Genomic DNA, 25,263 nt, shown 5'->3' on the forward strand with positions numbered 1-25,263 from the left:
GACTCGACAGTACCTAACAACAACAACATTGTTCTTCTTGGAACCCTGGTGGCACAGTGGTTATGTGCTCGGCAGCTAACTGAAAAGTCTAAGATTCAAACCCACCAGCCACTCAGCAGGAGAAAGATGTGGTAGTCTGCTTCCATAAAGGTCACAGCCTTCAAAACTCTTTGGGGCAGTTCTGCTCTGTCCTATAAGGTCATAATGAGTCAGAATCAACTTGACAGCAGTGGGTATGGGTACAGCCGTAAGAGGGAGGATGCCACTGCCAACAAACATGTTCTTTTTCCTTTTCCCCAAATACAAGTTCTCCATTCCAGTTGGTCCTGTATATAAAATACTGTTCAACATTTTTTAAATAAAATAAGACAGCCTGTACCAACAAACCAAATCATCATCATAGCTCTTTTCTTAAAAAATGTACAAACTTGTATTCAGCTTTCAAAATGAAAGCACACAGGTTTTTGTTCACTATCAGAGTTTCGAGCCTTCAACAGCTCAGTTCTGCCCAACTCCTACTAAGGGTGGGTGGGATTCTGTGCAACATTCATTGCTTACCACCTGAGGTACAGCAGCTGGATCAGCTGATACAGCTTCAATGTCTTGGAAGACGGAACTTGAGGGCTGGAAAGGTATGTTTCATCCTTGGCCTCCTAACTCCCAAATCCATTGCTAGATGACAATTTAGATTCCAAGCAACTCAACCAAATACCTGGCTACTTGTCACCTATTGCGAGGTAACTTTCTGTGGTGATCCATATTTCTATATCGGATATCGTGTGTACCACGGACTGCAGAAAGAATGAAAAAATCAGTCTTACAAGAAAGACAATCCGAACGCTCCTTAGAAACACGATTGTGAGACTCTGACTGGCCTACTTTGGACATGTCACCAGAAAAGACCAATCACTAGAAAAGGACATTAGAGTGGAGGGTCAGTGAAATGAGGGGATCCCTCAGTGAGATGGCTGACCCAGTAACCAAACAATGCACTCAAACATACCCACCATCATGAAAATGGCACAGGACCAGGCTGTGCTCATCTGTCACATGTAAGGTCACTAGGCATCAAAGCAGACTCAGCGGCAACTACAAACAACAATACTCAAGGGACTCTGCTCAAAAGGGGGATTAGACACAGAACCACTGCTGAGGAAGCAACTGATCTTGGGTCCGGAGCCCCGCGGCAAAGATGGACTGTTTTCAGCAAGCATCCACTCCCCTGCCCCGCTGTTGTCTGCCTCATCATGGGCCTTGCTCAGCCAATGGAATGTGAGCAGATGTGCTGTAAGCAGAGGCCTTGAGAGGCAGTGCAGTTTGGTTCCCATCTGGTGCTTCACTGACCCCTAATCTTCTCCTCCTGCAGCCTGGGTCCCAGAATAAATTTGTGGGAGATCTGAGCCCGAACCAATGCCTGGAGCCAAGTCCCTCGAGCTGCCCCAGGTGACCCACAGGCACATGAGAGAGAGAAATGCTGCTTGTTGGAAGCCACCGAGACCTGTGAGGTGCTCGGTTTGCAGTGTCAGGGAACGAGAGCCGACTAACATGTACATCTCATCCTTTCATGATATCCTCAGGTGTCCAGGTAGCCTGCTGAGGCCGAGTTTGGGTCACCTCGGTTTCCTGGTCAAGCATTATGCACTCCTGGCTGGGTCAAGTCCATCTAGATGTGCATGGCGTCAGTGCCCCAGTGAGGCTGTAACACAAACATCACAAGGGGTGGCTTTAAAGAACACAGGTTCACTTTCTCGCAGCCTGGAGGCTGAAGTCCAAATCTGGCTCGTGGCCACGTTGGTTCCTTCTCTGAGCCCCTCTCCTAGTGTCAGGAGTCTGCTGGCGATCCTTGGCGTTCTTTTGTTTGTTTTGTTTGTAGACAGGTGGTTATGGCCTCAGGGAAGCTCTGAACACTTTCCCCAAGTGTGATTCTTTTGGAAGAAACTCTTGGTAGCAGCAGCCAGGGCACCGTAGTGAGGGGAGAACAGTTTTCATTTGGTGGAAGAGTAGGGGAGAGCTTCTGGGAAGCACGGCATGTTGTGGTCAAACGAGCCAGGAGGGCTACCTGGAATTCTGTCACCTGTCACCTGAGCTAACACCACCAAATCATTGGTTGTAAGTGACTTAATTAAAACTCCCATCTCTTTCTAAAAAGAACTTGAGCTGTTTAGAAGGAAACCAGGAAGAAAATACATGCTGTAAGGTTTCATGTACATTACTAAAACCAAAAACCAACAACCAAACCAGCTGCCATCCAGCCGGTTCTGCCTCATGGTGGGCCCATGGTGTCAGAGAGGAGAACTGGGTTCCACAGGGTTTTCAATGGCTGACCTTTCAGAAGCACATCATCACGTCTTTCTTCTGAGGTGCCTCTGGATAGACTCAAACCATTAACCTTTTGATTAGCAGCCGAGTGCTTAACTTAACCATTTGAACCACACAGGAGTCCTATGTACCTTGCTCTAAAAACCAAACTCACTGCCAATTCCAACTCATAGTGACCCCCACTGGGTTTCTTTAGGGAAGCAGACTGCCTCATCTTTCTTCCATGGAGCAGATGGGGGGTTCACATCAACCTTTTGCTTCACAGCCAAATCCCTTAACTACCACACCACCAGAGCTCCTAAATACATTTCTAGAGGCAGGTACATTTGGCTCCGAGCTTCTTAAACTGATGAATCAAACCTTCTATGAACACAAGGCCATCTCTGGCACAGCAGTGAAATGAGTGGACCATCACAGCAAATTCTGGCTCTCTCAACAGACTTGCAAAATATGAGAGGCAACACAGTGAGGACCATAGCCTTGAAATTCACGTCTCATTAGACTTGCTCTTCCATCCAGTATCTCTGCAAACAAAAACCTACAAGTTTGTTTGCAGCTCAAGGACATCATAACATGTACATTCATTTGGAACCTGAGATGGGGACACAGTTGTCTGAGGAAGGCAGAACTCCCCAGAAAAGTTCAGTGAATGGGAGACGAAAACATGCCTCAGCTTGGATCTAAGGGCATTTATCAGACTGTGTACTGTATTTTTAAGTTTAGTTACTGGTCCTATTGCATAAACCAAAAAGAAGAAAGAGAACTCCAGACACTAAGGAAATCTAAAACTAAGGAGAGGTGGCTTCAGGTCCTTAGTGGCAGAAGTCCATGCACCACTGTGTAAAGAAGCCTGGCACCAAACAGAAGACTGAATAAGCAAATGAACTTGTTGGTTTCTCATTTAATGTAGGAGCTTTGGTGGTGCACTGGTTCAAGCATTTGGCTATGACACAAGAGATTGGCAGTCCAAACCCACCAGCTGCGCCAGGGGAGAAAAATGAGGAAGTCTACTCTTTAAAGCTCTGGTAGCATAGTGCCTAAGGCACTTGACTGCTTACCAGAAGGCTGGCAGTTCAAACCCACCAGCCGCTCCTCGGAAGGAAGGTTGGGCAATCTACTTCCATAGTGATACCGTCTCGGAAACCCAAGGAGGGGTCGCTATAAGTCAGGTCTGACTCAACAGCACATAACAATGACAATATCTCTGTAAGGATTTCAGCTTTGGAAGCCCTATGAAGTAGTTCTACTCTGTCCTATGTGGTCTCTATGCATCAGAACTGACCCAGTGCAGCAGGTTTTTTTCAACTTAATGTGACTGTAATGTTTTACTGCAAGGAAAATGTTAATTTTGTTTTAAAAATCTTGTTAAGGAAATATTTCCTCATTATTGGTTGTCCACTGCTGTGTAGCAAGTGACCCCAAATGCAGTAAAGCAAATAAACCAAAAGCCAAACCAAACTCACTGCTGTTAAATCGGATCCAACTCACAGTGACCTCTCCTTGGGTTTCCAAGGCAATATCCCTATGGAAGTGGATCACCCAGTCTTCCTTCCGAGGTGTGACTGGTGGGTTTGAACCACCAGCTTTCTGGTTAGCAGTCAAATGCCTTAGGCTCTATGCCACCAGAGCTCCTACACACACACACACACACACACACACACACTCTTATTATCCCACAGCCGCGGCAGGTCAGGAGCCCAGCATGGTGGCTGGGTCCCTGTCCGTGGCCTCAATAACAAAAATCAAGGTGTGGGCCAGAACTGCACTTCTCATCTGGACTCTGGGTCCTCTCCAAGCTCAGTGTGTCTTTCCGTCCCCTTCCACGAACCCTCCATCTTCAAGCACATCGAGTCCCTCTCGCATCTGAAATCCTTCTGCTCTTAAGGGGCTTATGTGATTCCACTGGGATCAGCTGGGTTATCCAGGATAATCTCCCTAATTCCAGGACAGCTGACTAAAACAGAACAAGAGAAAACAAAACCAGTTGCTGTTGAGTCAATTACAACTCATGGGACCCCAGATGCGTACAGGAGAACTGCTTTAGCGGGGTTTCAAGGTTCTGGCCTTCAGCAAACAGACTGCCAGCCGTGTCTTCCAATGAGCCTCTGGATGGGCTTGAACTGCCAGCCTTTCAGTCAGTAGTCCAGTGCTTAACCGTTAGTGCCACTGAGAGACGCCTGGCCAGCTGATTATCACCTTACTATTCACATTTCTGAAGTCCTTTTTGCCGTGGAACCTAAAATAACCACGGGGATGGCAAAATCTGCCTAGCACATCTCCCAACTTTGGTTTGCCAAGCCTTACAGTTAGAAATGAACGTCAGATTGTCAATTTCCTTGTTAGTAGCAATCATCATGATCATGTCTCTTTTCTGCTCTGACATACTGATATACTGAGAGATTTGTTAATACTAAAAATAATCGGACCCTGAGATAAGCCCTCCTATGCCACAGCCAGTCACTGTTTGGCCCCATGCTAGAGGAAACGGGCTGGACCTTCATGTTGGCTTTTCACGTATTCATAAACAGATGCGTTTGCATGTTATTCTCTTCAGCCTTAGGTACTAGGCTCATGCTACTTTGGCAAAACCAACCAAGAAGTTCTCTCAGCTTCTCTCTAAGCCCTGGCATGATACTGAAAACAGAGCAAGGACCACTGCCTGGCACAGCCCCTTTCTAGGAGAGTTCAGTAAACTTTGCAGTTTTTCATGATGCAAAGTCTATCCAAGCTTTCCACTCATTCTTTGTCCAATTGCCTATAAAATCATGTTTCACTGAGATTTTCACATCAATTGGCACAGAGTCAGCAGTACACAGAGTGACTGCATTATTTCCCAATAACTGAGATATCTCACCTGTTTGTACCTCATCTCAATCTGTTACCTGTCCTCTGTGACTCCTTTCTCTTTCAGTCTCATGAGGGGTTTATTTATTTATTTATTTTTGTAGTTTATTTTCCAAAGAATTAGATCTGGTATTATATTTATAGTTCTTTGTTTCATAGGTCACACATTGTTTGTTTATTTTACTATTCTTCTATCTTCTTGAGAGGGATGCTTTGTTTATTTGCTTTTAAGTTCAGCTTTGTTTATCATACCAAATTTACTTTAAAAAAAAAAAAAAAACCTTCCGTTACTAGGCATCTACCATCCAAATAAACTTCCTGTTTTGGGAAAATCCCCAAATAGGCTGGAGACAGGGCCTCAGCCGGTTACAAATGCGAGGGGTTGGTCCAGTCTGCCCAGCCCTAGCTGCCTGGGTGTGGAAGCAAACAGAAATGCTGCTCCCACCCACGGCTGGAGCCCTGCCCCTCAGCAGCAGAGACGTCGGTTTAAGCTCCTGGCAGCAGTACACATAGAACTGAGTGGTGGTTGACTGGTGTCACCTGGTCATTGCATCTCCTGCAAAGTCCTCGTGGAGGTGTGACTGGCTGTGCTCAGCCACTCAGCCCCTGGCTTTTCCAGGTTGCCAAGCTGGGTTCTCTAGCCTTCTAGTTGATCCAATAGCCTGGCCGTTGTTGATTCTTTTCTGCTCAGGTTGACTACATTTGTGTTTGACCTTTAGAATTCTTGAATTTTATGGTTTGCAAATTTTACCTCAATTAAAAACAAACAAACAAACAAACAATTCTGACTGGCATGTAGGTTTCTTTTGCATTGTTTATACTGTCATTTCCTAAATATGACATATTCAAAGTTTTGATGTTTCTGTCACCTAAAAATTACAATCAAAACCTTAAAAAAAATTCATTTGGTAGGTTTGTTTATTTATGTGTCCGATGACAAGTTTTACTGTCTTGTCATCGGCTAGCATGGTCGGTACGCCATCTGCCTTTAGGAGGTTAGCAATATTTTGTGGCCCAGTGTGATCAATTTATAGGGTCACTCTGAGTTGGAATTGACTCCATGGCAGTGGGTTTGGTGATCAACTTTATATGTGTTCCACGAACGGTTGAAAGTGAGTATACGCCATAGAAACAAAGTGGGACATAGATTACCAGGTCTCCATCAGCATCTCTATTCACTCGCTGCATTTTGCTCACTGGAGTCATTAAAAGCAGGTATGCCATTGTTTTTCACTGGTCTTGGGTCTAACTGCAAATTATCCTCCCATTTTCTAATACTTTTTACTTTATAAATTTTAATGTGTTATTTGGTGCACAAATGTAGATTTGCTTTTTAATTGTATCTTTATTAATTCACTCTCTTTGACACATACAAAATGACACATATGACGCTCTCTGCCTGTAATTCTCCTTGGTCGGCTCTTAATAATGATCCCTGGGATTGCCTTTTATATTGATGTTTCTACCATTAGTATAAGGAACATTTGACTGCTAACCAGAAGGCTGGCGGTTCATACCCACCAGCCACTCCTCAGAAGGAAGGTTGGGCAATCTACTTCCGTAGTGACATTGCCTCGGAAACCCAAGGAAAGGTCGCTATGAGTTGGATCTGACTCGACGTCAGTGAGTTTTAGTTTCACCACTAGCATAAGGAGCCCAGATGGCCCAGTGGATAAAGTGCTCGCTGGCTAACCGAAAGGTCAGCGGTCGAAACTACCTGTTGCTCCACAGGAGAAAAGACCAGGCAATCTGCCCCCGTAAAGATTGCAGCCCAGCAAGCCCTGTGGGGCAGTTTTAGGGCTATGGGTCAGAGCTGACTCGGCGGCACACAGCGGCCAGCAGTCACACGATGCCTGCGCGTCGGCTCACTAAATGCTGGTAGCAGGCAAAAATACCGGAAAGCGGGAAGCACAGTCAAGTCCTGTCTGGTGTGGTTCCAGGCAGGATACAAATGCCAGTCCCCCGCCCCCCCAAACAGCAGGCGTTGCTATGGGAAACAAGAAATACCAAAACAGTTAAAAAGGACACTGCAGAATTCTACCCCACAGCAGAGGGCAGCTTGAACTGCAAATCTCAGAAGTGGCTGGGTATGGAGTAGGGCACAGGGTGGTGCATGGGCTTTGGGGGTCGGGGTAGTTAATACCCGCAGCAGGGCACACACTATAGGTGGGAGTCAGTGGTCAGAGTTCAGAGAGCCACTTCCGAGCACGCAGCTAGAGCAGTGGGAAGGAAGCACCATGCAAGGAAGAGTGAGACCAGAAAGACGTGGGGAGCACTATTCACAAAGCCAAAGGTGGGAACAGCCACGTGTCCACCAACAGATGAATGGATGGCTACACAAATGTGGCAAAGCTACACCATGGGACGTGACTCAGTCATAGACAGAGAGACACTCCTGACACCTGTCACACATGGATGAACCTTAAAGGCCTTATGCTGGGTGAAGTAAGTCAACTGCAAAAGGAAAACTATTGCATGATCCCACCGATATAAAATACCTGGAGCAGACAAATGCACAGAAACCAAATTTTATTAGTGGAGCTGGAGGGAGGGGAGAACAGAAAGTTAACACTTAAGGGGCAGATTGCCCAATCTTCCTTCTGAGGAGTGGCTAGTGGGTTTGAACCATCAGCCTTCTGGTTAGTAGTCAAGTGCCTTAGCACTATGCCACCAGAGCTCCTGAATTTCTGTTCAGGAGCTCTGGTGGTACAGTGGTTAAAGCATTCAGCTGTTAACCAAAAGTTCGGCAGTTTGAACCTACCAGCTGCTCCATGGGAGAAAGATGAGGCAATCTGCTTCTGTAAGGATTGACAGCCTTGGAAATCCTACAGGGCAGTTCCACTCTGTCCTGTGGGGGTGCTGTGAGTCGGACTCGACTTGACAGCAGTGAGTTTGGTTTCTGGTTTTGGAGTTTCTGTTCAGGGTGACGGAAGCTTTTGGAAATAGACAGTGGTGATGGGTGTATAACATGAGGAATGTACTGAACTGACTTAAGAATGGTTAAATGGCCACCTTATTGTTACATATGCTTCACCGTAATAAAATTTAAAAGAGAAAAGAAAGAAAGGTGTGGGGGAACGGAACAAGGTTGATGAGGCTTTTTAAAGATAGTGATGAAAGCCTGCAATAAAGAACAGAAACTGGACCAGGAGTCCCTGTGAGGCTGCCTGTCAAACTGCTTTCTGCAACCTCCACGCCTTACAATGCTTTCAAGAGGCCTTTCCCAGTGCAGTAAGACGCTTGATGTCTGGACGACTGCTTCCCTGAGTGTTGATTGTGGATCCAAATAGAATGAAATCCTCGACAATATAGAATTTTCTGTCAATTATCATGATGTTGTTCATCAGGCCAGTTTCAAGTTAAGTCCCATTGTATGTCACATTAATGTTATATTAAAAAAGAAAAACTCAATTCCAGGGAAAGCCTCTGGCTTTTCCATCCACGGACCAGGGCTCACAGAAGGCCAGACTTCTCTGACAGGATCCTTCTGGTCAGGGAAAATGTGGACAGTACCTGCAGGGGCTCTGAACGAATGCAGTATGTCGGAGAGGAGCTCACAGCTCAAATGTTGCTTTTGATGTTTCTTTTAGCCAGTATCACTTCAGTGCTCAGAGTGATCTGAGGATCTAGGGAGAGAGGAAGCACTGGGCCCAGCTGCTGTTTAAAAATATTTGATAACTTCAAAGATAGCCTGGCTGCACACCACCACAAGATACTCTGCTCTAATGCACAACCACACTTTAATGGCAACGTAGGGAACACTAGAAAGAGACAGAGAAAGCAAGACTCTGAAAAGAGACAGACAGACAGAGTCCAAGAGAGAGAAGGCAGTCGCTTGTGTCTGAAGCCCATGTACACCAGCCCAGGAAATACAAGGCCACGCCTACTGTTTCATGAGGTCAAATCTGCTATGCGTTACATGGCACCTGTTACCTCAGCATTTCTCTCATCACTGATGATGATGACAAGGCACTACTAGCAAGCCCTTACTGACTTCTTAGCGTGGGTGGGGTCTGTTCTGGTGGCTATGGGCACCATCTCAGTCTTTAAAAGAAACCCATGAAGTGGTGGTAGGATCAGCCCATTTTACAGATGTGAACAGTTGGGGACGGTCAGATAAGACACCCAGGTTCCCAATAATATCCAACGACAGAAGCAGGGTTCAGCTCTGGTCTGTGTGTCCGGAGAGCCACGTCCCCGACCACTGCCCTCTGCTCACCGGCTCTCCTTCCACCTCAGAGCCTGCTCCCCAAGAAAGCTTCACCCTCCATCTTCAATAATCACGCAGAGCCCTGTGACTTTGCTCATTTCAAACTTATTTAACACATACAACACTCTTCTGAACCGTCCGGGCAATAGCAATTTCCTCTCCCCTCTCCCAATGCAAAGCCACGTTTTTGTACAGGGCCAAGGAAGTACCCACCCAGACCTACTCATTACAAGGGGAGGAAGCTGCGCGCTCTAACGTTGGCTCTCAGGATACCACTGGACTTTTTCTCTTGCTGCAAAAAATTGAACTCTTTCAACAAAAATTTTCTATCTAAAAATGAAATGGCAGCAAACTCAGCACTGACACCTCTCAGCTGGACAAATGTGCTGGTCCCTCTATTTTCCCAGGTGCAGAGTCTGCTCACTACACACCGAGGCCCAAGTGTAGCCTAGTTATGTCCACTTGAAAAACGGTTTATTGAGAAGTGTTGTGAGCAGTTTTATCTTAAAATCAACTGTATGCAACTTAATAAATACACCATAAATGGAGGCGAGACTGAAGTTGTCAAGGATCTCAATTTACTTGGATCCACAGATCCACAATAAATGCCCATGGAAGCAGCAGTCAAGAGATCAAAGGATGTACTGCACTGGGCAAATCTGTTGTAAAAGACCTCTTCTGAAGTGTTAAAGAGCAAAGGCATCACTGTAAGGACTAAGGTGCGCCTGACTCAAGCCACGTTTTTTCAATCACCTCACACACATGTGAAAGCCAGCAGAACTCCTCCATGTGCATGTGAGAACTGGACAATGACTAAGGAAGACTGCCGAAGAATTGATGCGTCTGAGTTACGGTGTTGGCGAAGAACAGTGAAGATACTACGGACTGCCAGAGAAGGAACAAGTCTGTCTTGGAAGTGCAGTAGAATGTTCTTTAGAAGTGAGAACGGACAGCCTCTGTCTCGTACGTTATCTGAAGGGACCAATCTCTGGAGGATATTGTGCTTGGTAGAGCGTCAGCATAAACGGGGAAGCCCTTCAACAAGACGGACTGACATGGTGGCTGCAACCACGGGTCCAACCACAGCAATGATAGGGAGGCCGATGCAGGACCAGGCAGTGCTTCCTTCTGTTGCACACGGGCTTGCTGTGAGTCGGAATGACTCACTGGCACCTAACAGCAACAACATACGTAACTCCTCTCTCCTGTCCTCTTCCGCCAGCTGCTGTGAAGTCAATTCCAGTTTATGGCGACCCTGTGTGTGGCAGGAGAGAATGATGCTGCATGGAGGTTTCAAGGACTGAGTTTTTGGAAGTCAATCTCCAGGCCCTTCCTCTGAAGCACCCCTGAGTGAGCTTGAACCCTCAACCTTCTGGTTGGCAGCCAAGCCTGTTAACTGTTTGTTTGCACAGCTGTCCCAGTTCTCCAGTGCTGTTGTAACAGCATTACCACACGTGGATACCTTCAACAAACAGGTATTTATTCTCTTAGAGTTTAGCAGGCGGGAAGGCCACATTCAGAATGCCAGCTTTAGGGGAAGACTGCACTAGAAATCAGAGTTGAGAACGCTGGCTCTGGGGGCTGGGTGGAGGCCCCTCGACTTTGGGCTTTAGCTCTGCCTTCCAGGCCCACTGGAGCAAGCTGGCAGCATCTCTGGACTCACGCAGCTGCTGAGGCCGATGAATCCAAGACTGGCAGGTAACACAACAGACTGCTGGCTCACAGGCTACGAAGACAACAATCCCAAGATTGGCAGGCAAGCCAGCAGGCAGCGCAGCAGGCTGCTGGTTCAAGTCCAGGGAGGGGAGACGAAGATTGGGAACCCAGTGCAGGCTCCTTTCCATATATATACTGGAAACAGGCCACACCCTGAAGGCAACTCCCCTTCAACTGATTCACTTCTCAGAGCAAAGGCCACCATGGAGGTGATTACACCACATCCAATCTCATCAGGGGGAATGAAGACATCCAGCTGCCCAGCCAAGCTGACACACAACCTTAACTACCACAGGGGCCTCATCCTCCTCACAGCCTGGCCCTGATCAGGGTCTGCCAAGACCCAGCCCCAGGACCATGGAGTGATGTTTAGAGGCAACTGCTGGCACTGGGCTCCTGGCCTCCAGTTTCCCTCCTTTTGACTCCTCCACCCTCTCCTTTTCCTTTCCTTTGCTGGTCTGTGTCTCCCACTTATGACACCATCATGGGTGCTTGAGGGATGCTGGATTGCCATTGGGCCATCCATGTATCAGAGAGGTAAGCAGAAGGGCTCTTGGGCATTACAGGCTGGTGACCTTGACTTTCACTGCTGGCAGAGTCTATTAAGAAAGAACACTACCTTAAACAGTTAAACCATGGGAGAAGTCCACATCAGCTGAAAGAAACCAACCCAACCCAACCGACTGCACTGAGCTGATTCAGACTCACAGTGCCTCTATGGGACAGAGTAGAACTGTCCCAAGGCTGCCAATCTTTATGTAAGCAGACTACCTCATATTTCTCCCATGGAGCAGCTGGTAGGTTCAAATCGCCGACCTTCTGGTTAGCAGCTGCATGTTTTAACCACTGCACCACTACAGCTACCAGGTGAGGGGAGACATACACAATTTTGGGAAAAAGACTGTATGGCTAATTCATCAGAATTCTTTAAGGGACATATATACATATGGGCAATGGAGGGACCATATGACAGTAATTATATGAGCTTTTTGAAAGTATTTGACAAAAATGCACCAAAGGGGATTGAAAAAATAAGTCCCTTTGAGATGGGGAGGGAAGTTTTATCGAGATCTGGAATCCGGCCTAGAGACAGGAAACCAAGGGCAGAGACCCATGAGCATACCTTGTGTGGACAAATGGAAACAGGTGTCTGAAAATGCCAATAAAAACCAGCATGTGAATAAACAGTAAAGAGAAGATGTGTCCAGTAAACTCTTCAGGTCTGCAGATAACACTACCTATCAAAATGCCAATTGGAGTCAATATTAGAGCTCTCGGGGAAGAGGCACATGAAGTAACAGAAGAGTTTACTCGGAAAAGTGGAAGGGGGACACTATTTCATCCCATACTAGGCCCTGTGATCAAGATTACACCCCAAGAAAGGGCCCTGAGAATCCCTGCACAGCTCCCCTGAAGGTATTGAAGCTACAGTGCTGCTTTGGCTTAAATGTGTTCCTGGGATAGGCCTGTGTGGGCACGGGGGCTGGTGTCTCCTGGAAGGGCACGAGAAATCAAACAGGCTGGCCTGTGTCCTCGCATACAACCTACTACGTCCCCAGACGGAATACTGGGTATCCTCTTGGTCATCACCCCTGCATAGGGCTACAGTAGATCCAGAAATTGTCCAGAGAAAGCTATCCAAAAATATCAAGGGGGCAGGAGCATGAGAGCTGTGGCAGCTTACGATTATGGAGCACGCTCGATACCAGGCACTGGGCTAATGCTATACGTGTGTGAACTCGAATCTCTCAACCACACCGGGAGGCGGTGCTGCTATCACAGCACCGTGCAGATGAGAAAACCAAGGCTGAAAGTTCAAGAAGCTTGTTTAACTCACACAGCTAGTAAGACGGAACCAGAATCTGGACCTGGTACCACGTCCCATAGGAACTCTGGTGGTGCAGTGGTTAAGTGCTCAGCTGCTAACTGGAAGATCAGCAGTTCAAACTCACAATCTGCCAGCATAAAGATTACAGAGTTGGAAGCCCTATGGGGCAGTTCTACTCTGCCCTCTAGAGTCACGATGAGTTGGAACTGACTCAATGGCAATGGGTTGTGGGGGGTTATTTTTGTGTGTTTATGTTCACCAGATCCCAGGCTCTCAGCTACAGGCTACTTACATGGGAGGAAGACTGAACAAGACTCCAGACTGTTCATTTGGAGGAGAAAAAACTACAAGTCGTTTATCTAAGTTAATAAAACCAAGATAAGGTCTGATGGGGAAAACTTGGACTTTGTACTAATCTTATTAGTGTTAAGATAAACAAAAGGAAGACTGCACTGTAAAATCTATTTTTCAAAAGAACTGGGACTAAATGTCTACAGACTCGAGAAGAGTTCTGACAACTGATCGAGGTTTGTTGTGAGTGTGTTCCTAGCCTTTCAGGCAGGAAGCAGCAGGGTTCCCAGGCCTATTCTTCCAGGAGTATCCTTGGGAACACCTACTAGTGGCAGACTACAGATCTTCCTGAGTGTGACAAGGCCCTAGGCCCTTTCATGCTTCTCTTTCCAAAACTTGGGTCCTCCACCATCTCTTTGCCCACCGCATCTCTAAGGCGCTCCCACCCACGAGTGAGACGGCCCGTGGCTGTGGGGAGCAGCTCCAGCCTGAAGTGACAGAACAAAGGGCTCTGACCGTCGTCTGTTGGAGACCTGCTGGGCCAGTGGGGGCCTGTGAACTGGGCCGGTGTTACAGCTGAGGGCCTCTGAGCAGGCACTGTCTGTCTGGCTGCTTCCTAATCTGTCCTAGAGAAGGCAAGCTGCCAGCAGGAGGCTGTGGTGGCGTCTGGGAAGAGTTACCATCTTAACTGTAGGCCCCTGAAGGAAAAGGCTCCTGGCCTCACACCTCTTTCTCTCTTTGGGTTCCAACATCTCCAGCTCTGTGCCAAACACCCCTCTGAGGAGAGGGGTTGGCAGGAGAGAACTGCCCAAAGAACATTTATACCATATGGGCGATGGAGGGCCTAGATGGCTTATTTTTATTTCAGATGCCTGCTGGTCTGGGAGCTGCAGGAACAAGGGCCCACACTGGTACGTGTGTGATGTGAGTTGCCAAGTCCAGACCTAAGGAACAGAGAGTTTGTTGAGAGGCAAACTCGCTGAAATCCTAGCTGTGCACCAACGGGTCCCCTTTCTGAGGATAGACCGGCATGCATGCTGGCTCCCCTTAGCACGGAGCTCCTGTTCCAAGGTCGGCTCCCCCTCACAGCCCTTATCACTAGTACCCTCCTACTCACCTACGCAGTTATCACAAAGGCTACAGTGGGAGGCACGAGGGGGCCGGAAAATCTTGCAGGTGAAACAGTACTTAAGTTTCACAGTCTGGCCGTTGATGACGACTTCTTTGGTTCTGGGAGGTGGGCGGTACCCCCCTGAACTGGTGCCATTTGCGATATCTGCAGAGGAGAGAAAAATACATATGCTTAAAATAGACACTGGGCCTCCCACTCCCGACTGTTGCCAGCGCCTGGCCGACCCAAGTCTGCGTGTGTCAGTGAACCGACCACACAATACCACAGGGACACTGTGAGGGGCACCTGACCCCAGACAGGCCAGTAGTGCGGAGCACTGCCACCGAATTCATGCTCCTTGGTAGAGTCTGGGGCTCCTTAGGCACAGTTCTTACTAGTTCTGAACAGGTGGGTGTGGTCATGTGACAGCCCCAGCCAACGGGGAGCCAGCATAGGTGCTCCCCTGAGAGCCCCATCCCCTCCTCTCTGCTCCCTGACCCCTAGATTCTCCAGGGCCTCCTTGACAGCCATGCACTCAGCTTGGGGGCAACTTGCTCAGCTGGGGTCCCTGAACAAAGCACAGAGGAAGGCAGACCCTTGACGTGCTCAGAGGTCACCCTGTACCATGAACTAGTGTTGGTGCTGTGTGTCGGCGCACAGCCCTTCTGGGTTACAGAGCGGAACTGCCCTGCAGGGTTTCCTGGACTAATCTTTGGGGCAGACTGCCATGTCTTTTCTCCCGCGGAGTGCCTGGTGGGTTCAAAACATGGACCTTTTTGTTAGTAGCCAAGTGCTTCACCACTGCCCCACCAGGGCTCCTTATCATACCTCTACTGTGTTAAGCCTTTGACGTATTGAGTTTTCTTTCTTCCTTTCAGTAGTCAGTGTCTCCCTGTAATAGACTGGGTAAGTTGACCTCCCCTAAGGCACTTGACTGCTAACCAACCAGAAGGCTGGTGGTTCATACCCACCAGCCACTCCTTGGAAGGAAGGCTGGGCAATCTACTTCCGTAGTGATATTGCCTCGGAAACCCAAGGAGGGGTCGCCATGAGTCGGGTCTGACTCTGTAGCACATGACAACGACAACAACAACAACAGGTTTACCTCAGAATCGGGGACAGTGATAGAATTGTCCCTTTCCATTCAGGTGCCGGGTTTGATTCTCAGCCAATGCACCTCAGCCCCCACCCCCCAGCCTGCAGTGAAGGTTCACTGTCTCTATGATGCTGAACAAGTTTCAGTGGGGTTTGCAGACTAAGGCAGGCTAGGAAGAAAGGGCTAGTGATCTATTTCTGCATATTAGCCGATGAAAACCCTGTGGGTCAGAATGGTCCCTTGGGCAACTGATAAGAGATGGTGCAGGAACAGGCACATTTGGATCTGTGTGCACGGGGGCAGCTCCAGGGCAGGTGACAAGAGCAACATGCTCCTCTCTGATGATGTACCCCAAATCCAGCCCAGGAAATCTCCCCCAAAATGCCAAGTATGGGCTGAGGGGAACATATATTTTTAAAAATATGTTCTTAAAACATCATTAAGTATAATTAAAAAATCATCTGTATATCTTGCTTCTTGTTTGATGGTTTCATTGTTTGACTAGCAACTTCTATATCATTTTAAAGCCAGTTCTGAACATGTTGAAGAGAATACAAAGATGTATATTTAATAATTTTTCTTTAATCCTACAGACTGGTCCTCATCACTGATGGCACACTGAAGTGCCTGTGGAGATAGCTGCCCTTAAGCTGTACCCTGTCCAGAGCAGTTACGTCACAGTCTCCTGGGGCAACCACCAACGTGCTGTGGGGCTGAGAATCCCTGTTCTACAGGAAGACAGAATATCCAGTTTTACTCTCAGCTGGACCCCCAATAAACCCAAAAAACCAAACTCACTGCCATCAAGTCAATTCTGACTCATAGCAACCACCACTGGGTTTCCAAGGCTATAAATCTTTACGGAAGTAGGATGCCCCATCTTCCTTCTGCAGAACTGCTTGTGGATTTGAAATACTGACCTTCTGGTTAACAGACAAATGTCTTTCCCACTATGCCCAAGAGCTCTTTGGACCCCAAACAGGCCTATTAAGACCAAACCCAACCCACTGTCGTCAAGCTGACTCCGACTCACGGCAACCGTGTGTGTCAGAGTAGAGCTTGGCTCCATGAGGTTTCCAATGGCTGATTTTTATGAGGCCGAGCAAGAGGGCTTTCTCCCGAGGCCCCTCTGGGTGGATCAGACCGCCAACCCTTCCGTAACCATCTGATCACCCAGGGACTCCAACAAACCTCCTAGGCTTGCAAAAAAGAATCTGTGGCAGCTAGCTGTCCTGTTACGAACAGAGGACCACAGGTAGACGGAAAACAGCAAGAATACCCATGAAGGCTTTTGCCGAGCCCCCAAAGGCTGGTAAATGCTGGGGAGCAGAGTCTGCAGCCAGAGGCTGTCCTGGGAAACTGTATAGCACTTCTCCCAAAACAGACTTGGTAAAATCAAAGATAGCTGTTCATGTTGGTTAAACCAAAACCAAACTCACTGCCATCGATTGAGCTGATTTAGACTCATAGTAACCTCCTTGGGTTTCTGAGGCTGTAAATCTTTACAGAAGTAGATCATCCATCTTCCTTCCGCAGAGCAGCTGGTGGGTTTGAACCACTGACCTTCTCATTAGCAGCCAAATGCCTTATCCACTATACCACCAGAGCTCCTTTCGAATTGGTTAGTATACATTTAAAGGACACACTACCAGATAGTAAAGAAGCCCTAGTGGCCCAGTTGTTAAAACACTTGCTGGCTACCAAAAGGCTGGTGGTTCTAACCCACCAGGAGAAAGATGAGGCAGTCTACTTCTGTACAGAATGACACCCTTGGAAACCCTGTAGTGCAGTTCTACTCTTGTCCTATGGGGTTAGAATCCACTGGATGGCAACGGGTTACAGAGAGTGACAGTTACAACAAACTTCTGTCAATTTCCAAGGTGGCAGGAGTGAACCCACCATCCACTCAGGCCCCTCCCACAAGCTCTTCCTTCTGGGAAGAGGGCCTCAACCTTGGCAGGAGTTAGGTGGGGACTTAAAACATCTCTGAAAGCCTGGGCCCACCCTCAGAGAATCAGAATTCATCGCTGGGGTGCAATCTGGTGTCAGGATTTTTAAAAGCCCTCCGAATCTGCAGCCAAAGCTGAGGACCCGTACTTCAGGACCTTGTCACTCAAAATGTGCCCAGCAACCTGCACACCCCCGGGAGCTTGTCAGAAACAGGCTTGTGGAGTTGGCATCTGCACTTGACCGGGTTCCCCGGTGACTCCTACCCATTCAGCTTTGAGAAGGACCCTTCTTCCTGCTGTTAACTGCCGTCCAGCTCACAGCAGCCCATGTACAATGGGACTGGACCATTGTGACCCATCGGCTGATTTCAGAAGCACGTCAACACACCTTTCTTCCTAGTCTTAGTCTGGAAGCTTGGCTCAAACCTGTTCAGCATGAGAGCAGCATGCGACCCTCCACTGACGGATGGGGGTAACTGTGTGCAGCCCACTGGCTGGGAGTCAAACCCGGTTCTCCGGCATGCTCTGGGGTGCCCATAAATGCTCCCTCATCCATATGTCATTCATACACACCCTTAGCCCGCACCCCTCTTTATATGTACCCAAATATACTTACATGACAAAGAGCAAAACTCAAGAGAACATAGCTTCACTCAGATGAAGGGGCCACACCACAGAACAGCCAGCCCCCAGGCGTTTCACACTGATTCCTGGGGACTGAGCCCAGCAGCTGGAACTGGGGGGCTGCCCACCTCCTGACAGAGTCCACAACTCAAAACACCATGATGTTGGGGCTCCCCAGGCTTCTACGTGAGGCTACTGGAGGCCTGCAAAACCACCATGAGCCCTGAGCCCAAGGCTTTGCCATTTGTTAACATACCAATCCCCGTGCAGGGCAAGTGCTATGTGCTGCCACCAGTCATCTGCTTCTCAGAGAAAAGGAAAGTTCCACAAGCAGGTTGTTCAAGAACATGCCCCAGGGTTCCAGAACATGTGAGGGAGAAGAGGAGGCGGAATCCAGGGCAGCAAAAAAGAGGCAGGGTGACTTCTATCTGACATCCTCGCTGAGGACAACCTTTCTACTTGGAACAACTACCCAGCTGTGGGGCCACCCCAAGGACTCTGGGTGGCCTGGCAGAGCAGAAGCCCTTTCCCGCCACCTGCCTGGCACCCCATGTAGCTGGACTCTCAAATGGTGCTAAATACAACCACACTGGGAGAGGCAGACAAGCTCCAACAGCATCTACACTCGGAAGATGGGAAGCCCCATAGGACAATGTGGCACTGTCCCAAGCACGAGGATGGGGACAACTGGCTGTGAGCTCATTCAAGATCAGCTCAGAGCTCTGGGAGCCAACGGGGTGCTGTAATCTGGTACTTCCCTGGCCTTACATCAGCTCAGAATCTACTCTATCTCACTACTACAAACGTGGGCAAAAAAACTAGATCAGATAATAGGTGGTGGTGGTTATTGTTTTTAAATTATCCTAGTCAATAAAACTCGTGTCAGGAAAGTTCAAACACCCAACTGTCAAAGCACATATTGAGAAAAGCAGAAGGACACACGTCCCAACACTGGACCAACTGCTGAACAAACCCAGTTCTGAGCAGCAACACCTGGAACTACTTGCTAGCACTCCTTACGCCAAACGCGATGGAGCCGCGGTTCCCGTGCACCGTTCTGGGATTACACTGTCCACACAAAGTGTTCCACAGGCTGGAACTCAACAGACATGGACACTGAAGCTTGAGAGTTAAAACAAAAATGAGAAAACACAAAGTCTTTGACTAAATATGTGGAGGCCTCTATGTAAAAGAAGCTCTGGTGACACAGTGGGTAAGCCATTTGGCTGCTAACCAGGTCAGCGGTTTGAAGCCATCAGCAGCCCCACAGCAGAAAGCTGAGGCAGTCTACGTCTGTAAACATCTACAGCCTCGGAAACTCAACAGCGGTCGTTATGAGTCAGAATCCACTCGGTGGCAGTGAATCTGGTTTTGAGTTATGTAAAAGCAGGTGACTGGAATTCTAGGTCCAGATGTGCTAACGAGTAACTGTGGGGCCACAGAACTAAAAACCAAATAAAAGGTCAACGAATGTTTACAAAGTACTTGTTGTTGCTATCAGTTGCCATCAAGTTGGCTCCTGACTCAAGGTGACCCCACGACCAGTGGAAGGAGACACGGCAAGGTTCTGCCCCAGCCCCCCAGTTGGCGGAGGGAGATACGGTCCAGCCCTGCATCAGCCCCGTAACCAGTGGAGGGAGACACAGCCTGGTCCTGGCCAGTCCCACCATCACTTGCAGCTTGGACAGCTATGGGACATAGGATTTTCTTTTCCTTTTTAAAGTAATTTATTTACTGCTGCTGCTGAGACTATACATAGCAAATACATGCACTAATTCAACGTTTCTGCCTGTACAATTCAGTGACATTGACTACATTCTTGGAGTAGTGTAACCCTTCTCACCCTCCTTTTCTGAGTTGCTTCTCTCCCATTAACACAAACTCATCGCCCCTTAATGTTCCTGTCAAGTTGCTGTTGTCACTTTGCTCCCATATCAACAGTTCTTAAAAGACCCTAAGGGTCAAGTCAGACATTCTTAACCAGTGAAGCTAAACTACTGTTTGGTTATTAGAAGACTTGAACCAAAAACCAAACTCACTGCCGTACAGTCGGACCTGACTCATAGCAATCCCTCCTTGGGTTTCCAAGGCGATATCACTACGGAAGTAGATTGCCCAACCTTCCTTCTGATGGGTTTGAACCACCAGCCTTCTGGTTAGCAGTCAAATACCTTAGGCTCAATGCTACCAGAGCTCCTATAAGAAGACTTCAGGGGATATTTCTGGTTTAAGGTTTAAAGATTATCTTAGGACAACAGTTTCTGGGGTTCATGCCCATGGGATTTTCATTGGCCAACTTTGGAAGGAGATCACCAGGCCTTCCTTCCTAGTCTTAGTCTGGAAGCTCCACTGGAACTTGTTTACCACCACGGCGACACGCAGGCCTCCACGACAGTGGCCACTATGAAGTACTTACTATAAATAAGCACAATCATGGTGGCCTCACATGTCAGGGTAGAACTATTTCATACGTTTTCTTGGCTGTGATTTTGACGGAAAGCAGATCACCAAGCGTTTCCTCTGTGGTGCCTGGGGGGGGGGGGTTGGAACCACCAACCTTTAGGTTAGCAGTGGAATACAAACTGTTCATACCACCCAGGGGCCTGGGTCACCATGAGTTGGTATGGCCTGTGCCAGATGCTAAAGAGGACCAGAGATGAACCAGCCCTGGCTCTAGACGGGGGAGGGGCCCAGGAGGGACCTGCTGGGTCTGCCTGATGGGCAGGGAGTCTCCTGGCCATTATCTTGCCACCTGGACCATCCCGGTCTATTCTCCTCACAGCCCTCAGGTCAGCTTTCCATGTGCAAGACTGATGAGGCAGCCTGGGCCTCTCCTGAGCCCCCTAGGTGTTCCACAAAGCAGCTTCCTCTCTCTTCACAGTGTGACCTTCCAGAGTCCATGCTCAACTGACTCCCTGCGCCTTCCTGACCAGGCCACGTGTTGCACACATATCGTCTGCTTGGATTCCCTTCCCTGCGGTCTGTCCCTGTTAGTGCACCTACCACGTGGTTAGTTTACAAGGCTCCCTGAGACGTTACCTCGTCTTCATGTCCCCACTGACAGCAGAAGGTCCCGCACCCAGGAGGTACTGAAGAAACTCCTGCTGCGTGAACAGCCCACTGCCCTGGCAGGTAGGGAGCAAAGACGTTGGGGATGCACAGGGCTGCGTGTGCCACGCCTGCACCCACCTGTGAGTTGGTCACCCTGCCTGCCAGGGACTGGACTGTGTCCCCAAGAGAGATATGTTGGAGTCCTAGCCCCCGCGCCTGTGAACATGACCTTGTTTGGATGCAGGGTCTTTGAAGATGTTATCAGTTAATATGAGGTCACACCAGTGTAAACCAAACCAAACCAAACCAAATGCATTGCTGTGGAGTCGGATCCGACTCATAGAGACCCCTCCTTGGGTTTCTGAGGCAGTATCACTATGGAAGTAGGTTGCCCAGTCTTCCTTCCGAGGAGTGGCTGGTGGGATTGATCCACCAGTCTTCTGGTTAGCAGTCAAATGCCTTAGGCACTAGGCCACCAGATAGGATGGTGCTAATCCCATCTGAGAAGTGTCCTTATACAGTGAAACCTGTGAGAGCGGGAACTCCACGGCCTTGGTTTTCCTAGTCTCCCAAGTTTCACCTTTGATGGGGTGCAGCCTTAACCACTTTGCTATCACTTGTTTTAGTGGAAAATATTTGAGCTTTCCTTCTCTAACAGCTTCCTGCCTCACGCCGTTCTGGCTTTCACAGGTTTTACTGCAGAAATGACGAGAGATAGGCAGAGGAAGGGCACCAGGTGTTGGGGCAGCTGCAAGCCCGGGAGCGCCTAGAGTTACCAGAAGCTGGGAGAAGCATGAGACACCCCTTCAAAGCTCAGAAGGAACCAACATGGCTGACCCCCTGATCTGGGACTCCAGCCTCCAGAACTGTGAACATTCTGTTCTCCTAAGCTTGTTAGGGTGGCCCCAGGACACCAGAGCACTGTCCTTCGTCTGCTACCCAGCCCGCTGGCCCCCAGGCAGTCCTCTCCGAAGGCGCTGTGGCTGCTCCTCCCCTTACGCTTAGGGCCAAACGGCTGCTCTCCCCCAGCCAGTGTGTGCCAGCGGAGCAGGGCTGGGTTATGTGGGCAGCGGCCACCCAGGGCGACCTCAGGCTGCTCGCTCTTTTACCTGATAGAGTCAACACCCGTCCCAGACCAACAGCTTTCAGTCGGACCTGCATCCAGGACCAGAGGTGACTAACCGGGCCTAGGAACCAAGAGCCTCAAATACCCACCTTAGGAAAAAAGAGATGCTTCTGTTCAACGTTCAGGCTGACTGACGCCAACGTCGATATTAGATCTTTCACCCACGGAAGTTAAGAAATACCACACGAAGGAGGAAGTAAAAGGTGGCATTCCTGCTCCTTACTGTTGTGTGCTGTAGAATCAATTCTGACTCCGAGCGACCCCGTAGGACAGAGTGGAACTGCCTTATAGGGCTCCTTTGAAGTAGCTGGTGGTTTTGAACAGCTGACCTCTTGGTCAGCAGCCGAGTGCTTAACCACTGAGCCACCAGGGCTCCTTGTTCCTGCTCTAATCCTCTATTATTCTGTTTTTGTTTTTATTGTGCCTGTTTCTTAGGGCTGCTTTTTGTGGTTTAAATATAGCTCTTGAAAACAAATCATCTCGGTCTCCAACCGAGACCGGTTAAAGAGCACTGGAATTCTGGGGAAAAACCTCTAGCGTTCTCCAAGTTTCTCTGAGTCAGTATCTCTCAATGGACATTTTTATACACAACTGTTTTGAAAGAAAACCTAAAAGCTTGAAGGTATCTTTTCCTTCTTACAGGTATTTTTTTCCACCCCAGATTGTTGGGAGCTGTTGGCTTTCAGGCAGAAACAGCAGCAGCGCTAAGCCCAGCACTCTCCCCACCATCAGGCCTGCGGACAGGGAATCAGGAGAAACAAAGGACGAGGAGGCTGTTCATTGTGAGCCCGCAGACGCAAAACTGCCCGCTGAAGAAGCCGTTTCACTCAGAGAGAAGTCCTGGGCTTGCCACACATCTACGTAAGCTGGTCCCTGGTGTGTGGCTGTTGTTCCAAACCCACGTGCAAAAGGGAAGTCATCTTTTCTTAAAAGAATCATAGCAGGGTGTTCATATCCTGAGAGACTTCTCTCTGGTCTTACTAATCCTGCACCAAATTCAGGGGCCTAATTTCTGAACTACATTTTACCACGTAAGTGAACCCAGAATCCAGAGACCATGGTCGGCACTCAGAGGCTAGAGGTCGCAGAGAACGGAGGATTACTGTCAGGTCTGGCGAGCTAATGGGAACCTCTCTCTGCTGGGGTTGTGACTTGCTTGGTGCCCCGCTGCCTGTCATTCCTTCTTCCTGTCCAATTTCTCCCATTTGTAATGGAAGTCTCCACCTTGTGCCTTCTCCACCATTGTACTTTGGAAGCAGATAACTTGTATGCTAGATTTCACAGGTTTCTAGGATGCCTCAGGATGGAATTTGGACTTGGAGTTGATTTAAGGCTTTCGGGATGAGGTAGGTATGATGGGGTGAATGTTTTGCAAGTGGCAAGGACATGAATTTCTGGGGCCCAAAGGGTGGAATGTCATGGATTGAACTGTGTCTACCAAAAAACATGTGTCACCTTGGCTGGGCCAAGATACTCAGTGGTTTGAGAGTTATATAGTGCTGTCATCTGGCAGTTATGTAATGATGGAATCATCTCCCGTGGTGTGCTCTGATGTGATCAGCCAATCAGTTGTAACGGGTTGGGGCGGGGATGCGACCCCCTTACTCAGGTCACAGCCCTGATCTGCTAGAAGGGGAATTTCCCTGGGGTGTAGCCACATCTCCTTTTATCTTGCAAAAGATAAAAGGAGAGAGAAGTGAGCCAAGAAGGAGGGACCTGCTACCACCAAGAAAGAGCGAGGAGCAGAGTACGTCCTTTGGAGCCAGGGTCCCTGTGCTCAGAATCTCCTAGACCGAGAGGAAGACTGATGCCAAGACACACGAAGATGTCCAAGGAAAGCTGGCCCACAGATGTTGAAGGGAGATAAGGGCCTTCTCCTAGACCCTAAGAGACAGAGAACCTAAGTCTTCCCCTAGAGTGGGTGCCCTGAACTCGGACTGCAAGCCTCCTGAACTGTGAGGAAATAAAATTTGTTTGTTAAAGCCATCCACTTGCAGTATCTGCTACAGCGGGACCAGAGAACTGATGGTCTATGTTTTATTACGTATATTTTCAACATGATGAAACCAAAGGGAAAAAATCCCCAGTTACAATCTACATAGAAGGTATAGATTAAAACTGGTTCCTTCACCAACTAAGACAGATGGTCTGTGTTTTATTACGTATATTTTCACCATGATGAAACTAAAGGGAAAAAATCCCCAGTTACAATCTACATAGAAGGTGTAGATTAAAACTGGTTCCTTCACCAACAGGGCTGAGAACAGTGGCCTTCCTGGTGCAGTTGAGTGTTATAGACCATTAACCAGCTGCTGGAGGGACCACTGGAGGGGTGGGAACCTCTAGGAACAGTGGAGTGAAGAAAACCATGTCTGCATTAGGAAGTAAGTCAAAAGGAAGATCCGCTTTGCACACTATGACCATTTGTTTTTTGTGGTACATCTTATCCTTAGCAACATATACTACACATAACGCCATAGCAGGCACTTTGCTGATGTTATCATCCTCAAGTGGTCACTGACAGACGTTTATATGTACTGTTTACAATTCCCAGGGACAAATGAAGATTTATAAAAATACTGAAAATAAAAGGCAACAATAACAAAAACTCAAAAAAAAAAGAGAGAGAGAGAGATTGGCCTTCCATCAGAACTTACTACAGCTCTCCCTGTAGTCAGGGGCTACCTTGTATCTGCTCATCTGCAGGACAGATGTTTGATGCTGTCGACATACAGCTGTTGGATCTAACAGCTCTTCAATGTTCATATGGCTGATTTCGCTTGTCTCGGCAGCATTCGGGACTTAAACTCCTGGCCTTGAATGGCTGTCCCAATGTGAAGGAAGATGGGGTATCTGAAGAGCAATTTAACAAGAGCCCTTAGTGACAGTCTATAAACTCCCAAGCTCACAGGAGAATATTAGTAAAGAGTAGATACCGGGCAAGTCAATGCCTGTGATTTTTGAATTTAGAAAATCAAAAAAAAAAAAAAAAAAAACCCACACCAAATTCTGGTTTTTGCAGACACTGGATAGGTGGCCAATTAAGACAGTAATGTGAATATTTCCTAATGTAATGGATACAAGAGAAGTAACTGGAC

At 48.2% G+C, this 25,263-nt stretch overlaps 1 protein-coding gene across 1 annotated transcript in view; it reads right to left on the bottom strand.

Moving 5' to 3' along the window:
- The window catches only part of ZDHHC14 (zinc finger DHHC-type palmitoyltransferase 14), a 381,727-nt gene that overhangs the window by 108,247 nt on the left and 248,217 nt on the right, over positions 1–25,263 (bottom strand). The window contains exon 3 of the mRNA XM_007953739.2: positions 14,326–14,484. Coding sequence (XP_007951930.1) covers positions 14,326–14,484 — 159 coding nt within the window. The remainder of the gene's footprint in view (positions 1–14,325; positions 14,485–25,263) is intronic.

Source organism: Orycteropus afer, unplaced genomic scaffold (assembly GCF_000298275.1).
Source record: "Orycteropus afer afer isolate SDZICR_OR568_19922 unplaced genomic scaffold, OryAfe1.0 scaffold00407, whole genome shotgun sequence".
NCBI classification, from domain to species: domain Eukaryota; kingdom Metazoa; phylum Chordata; class Mammalia; order Tubulidentata; family Orycteropodidae; genus Orycteropus; species Orycteropus afer.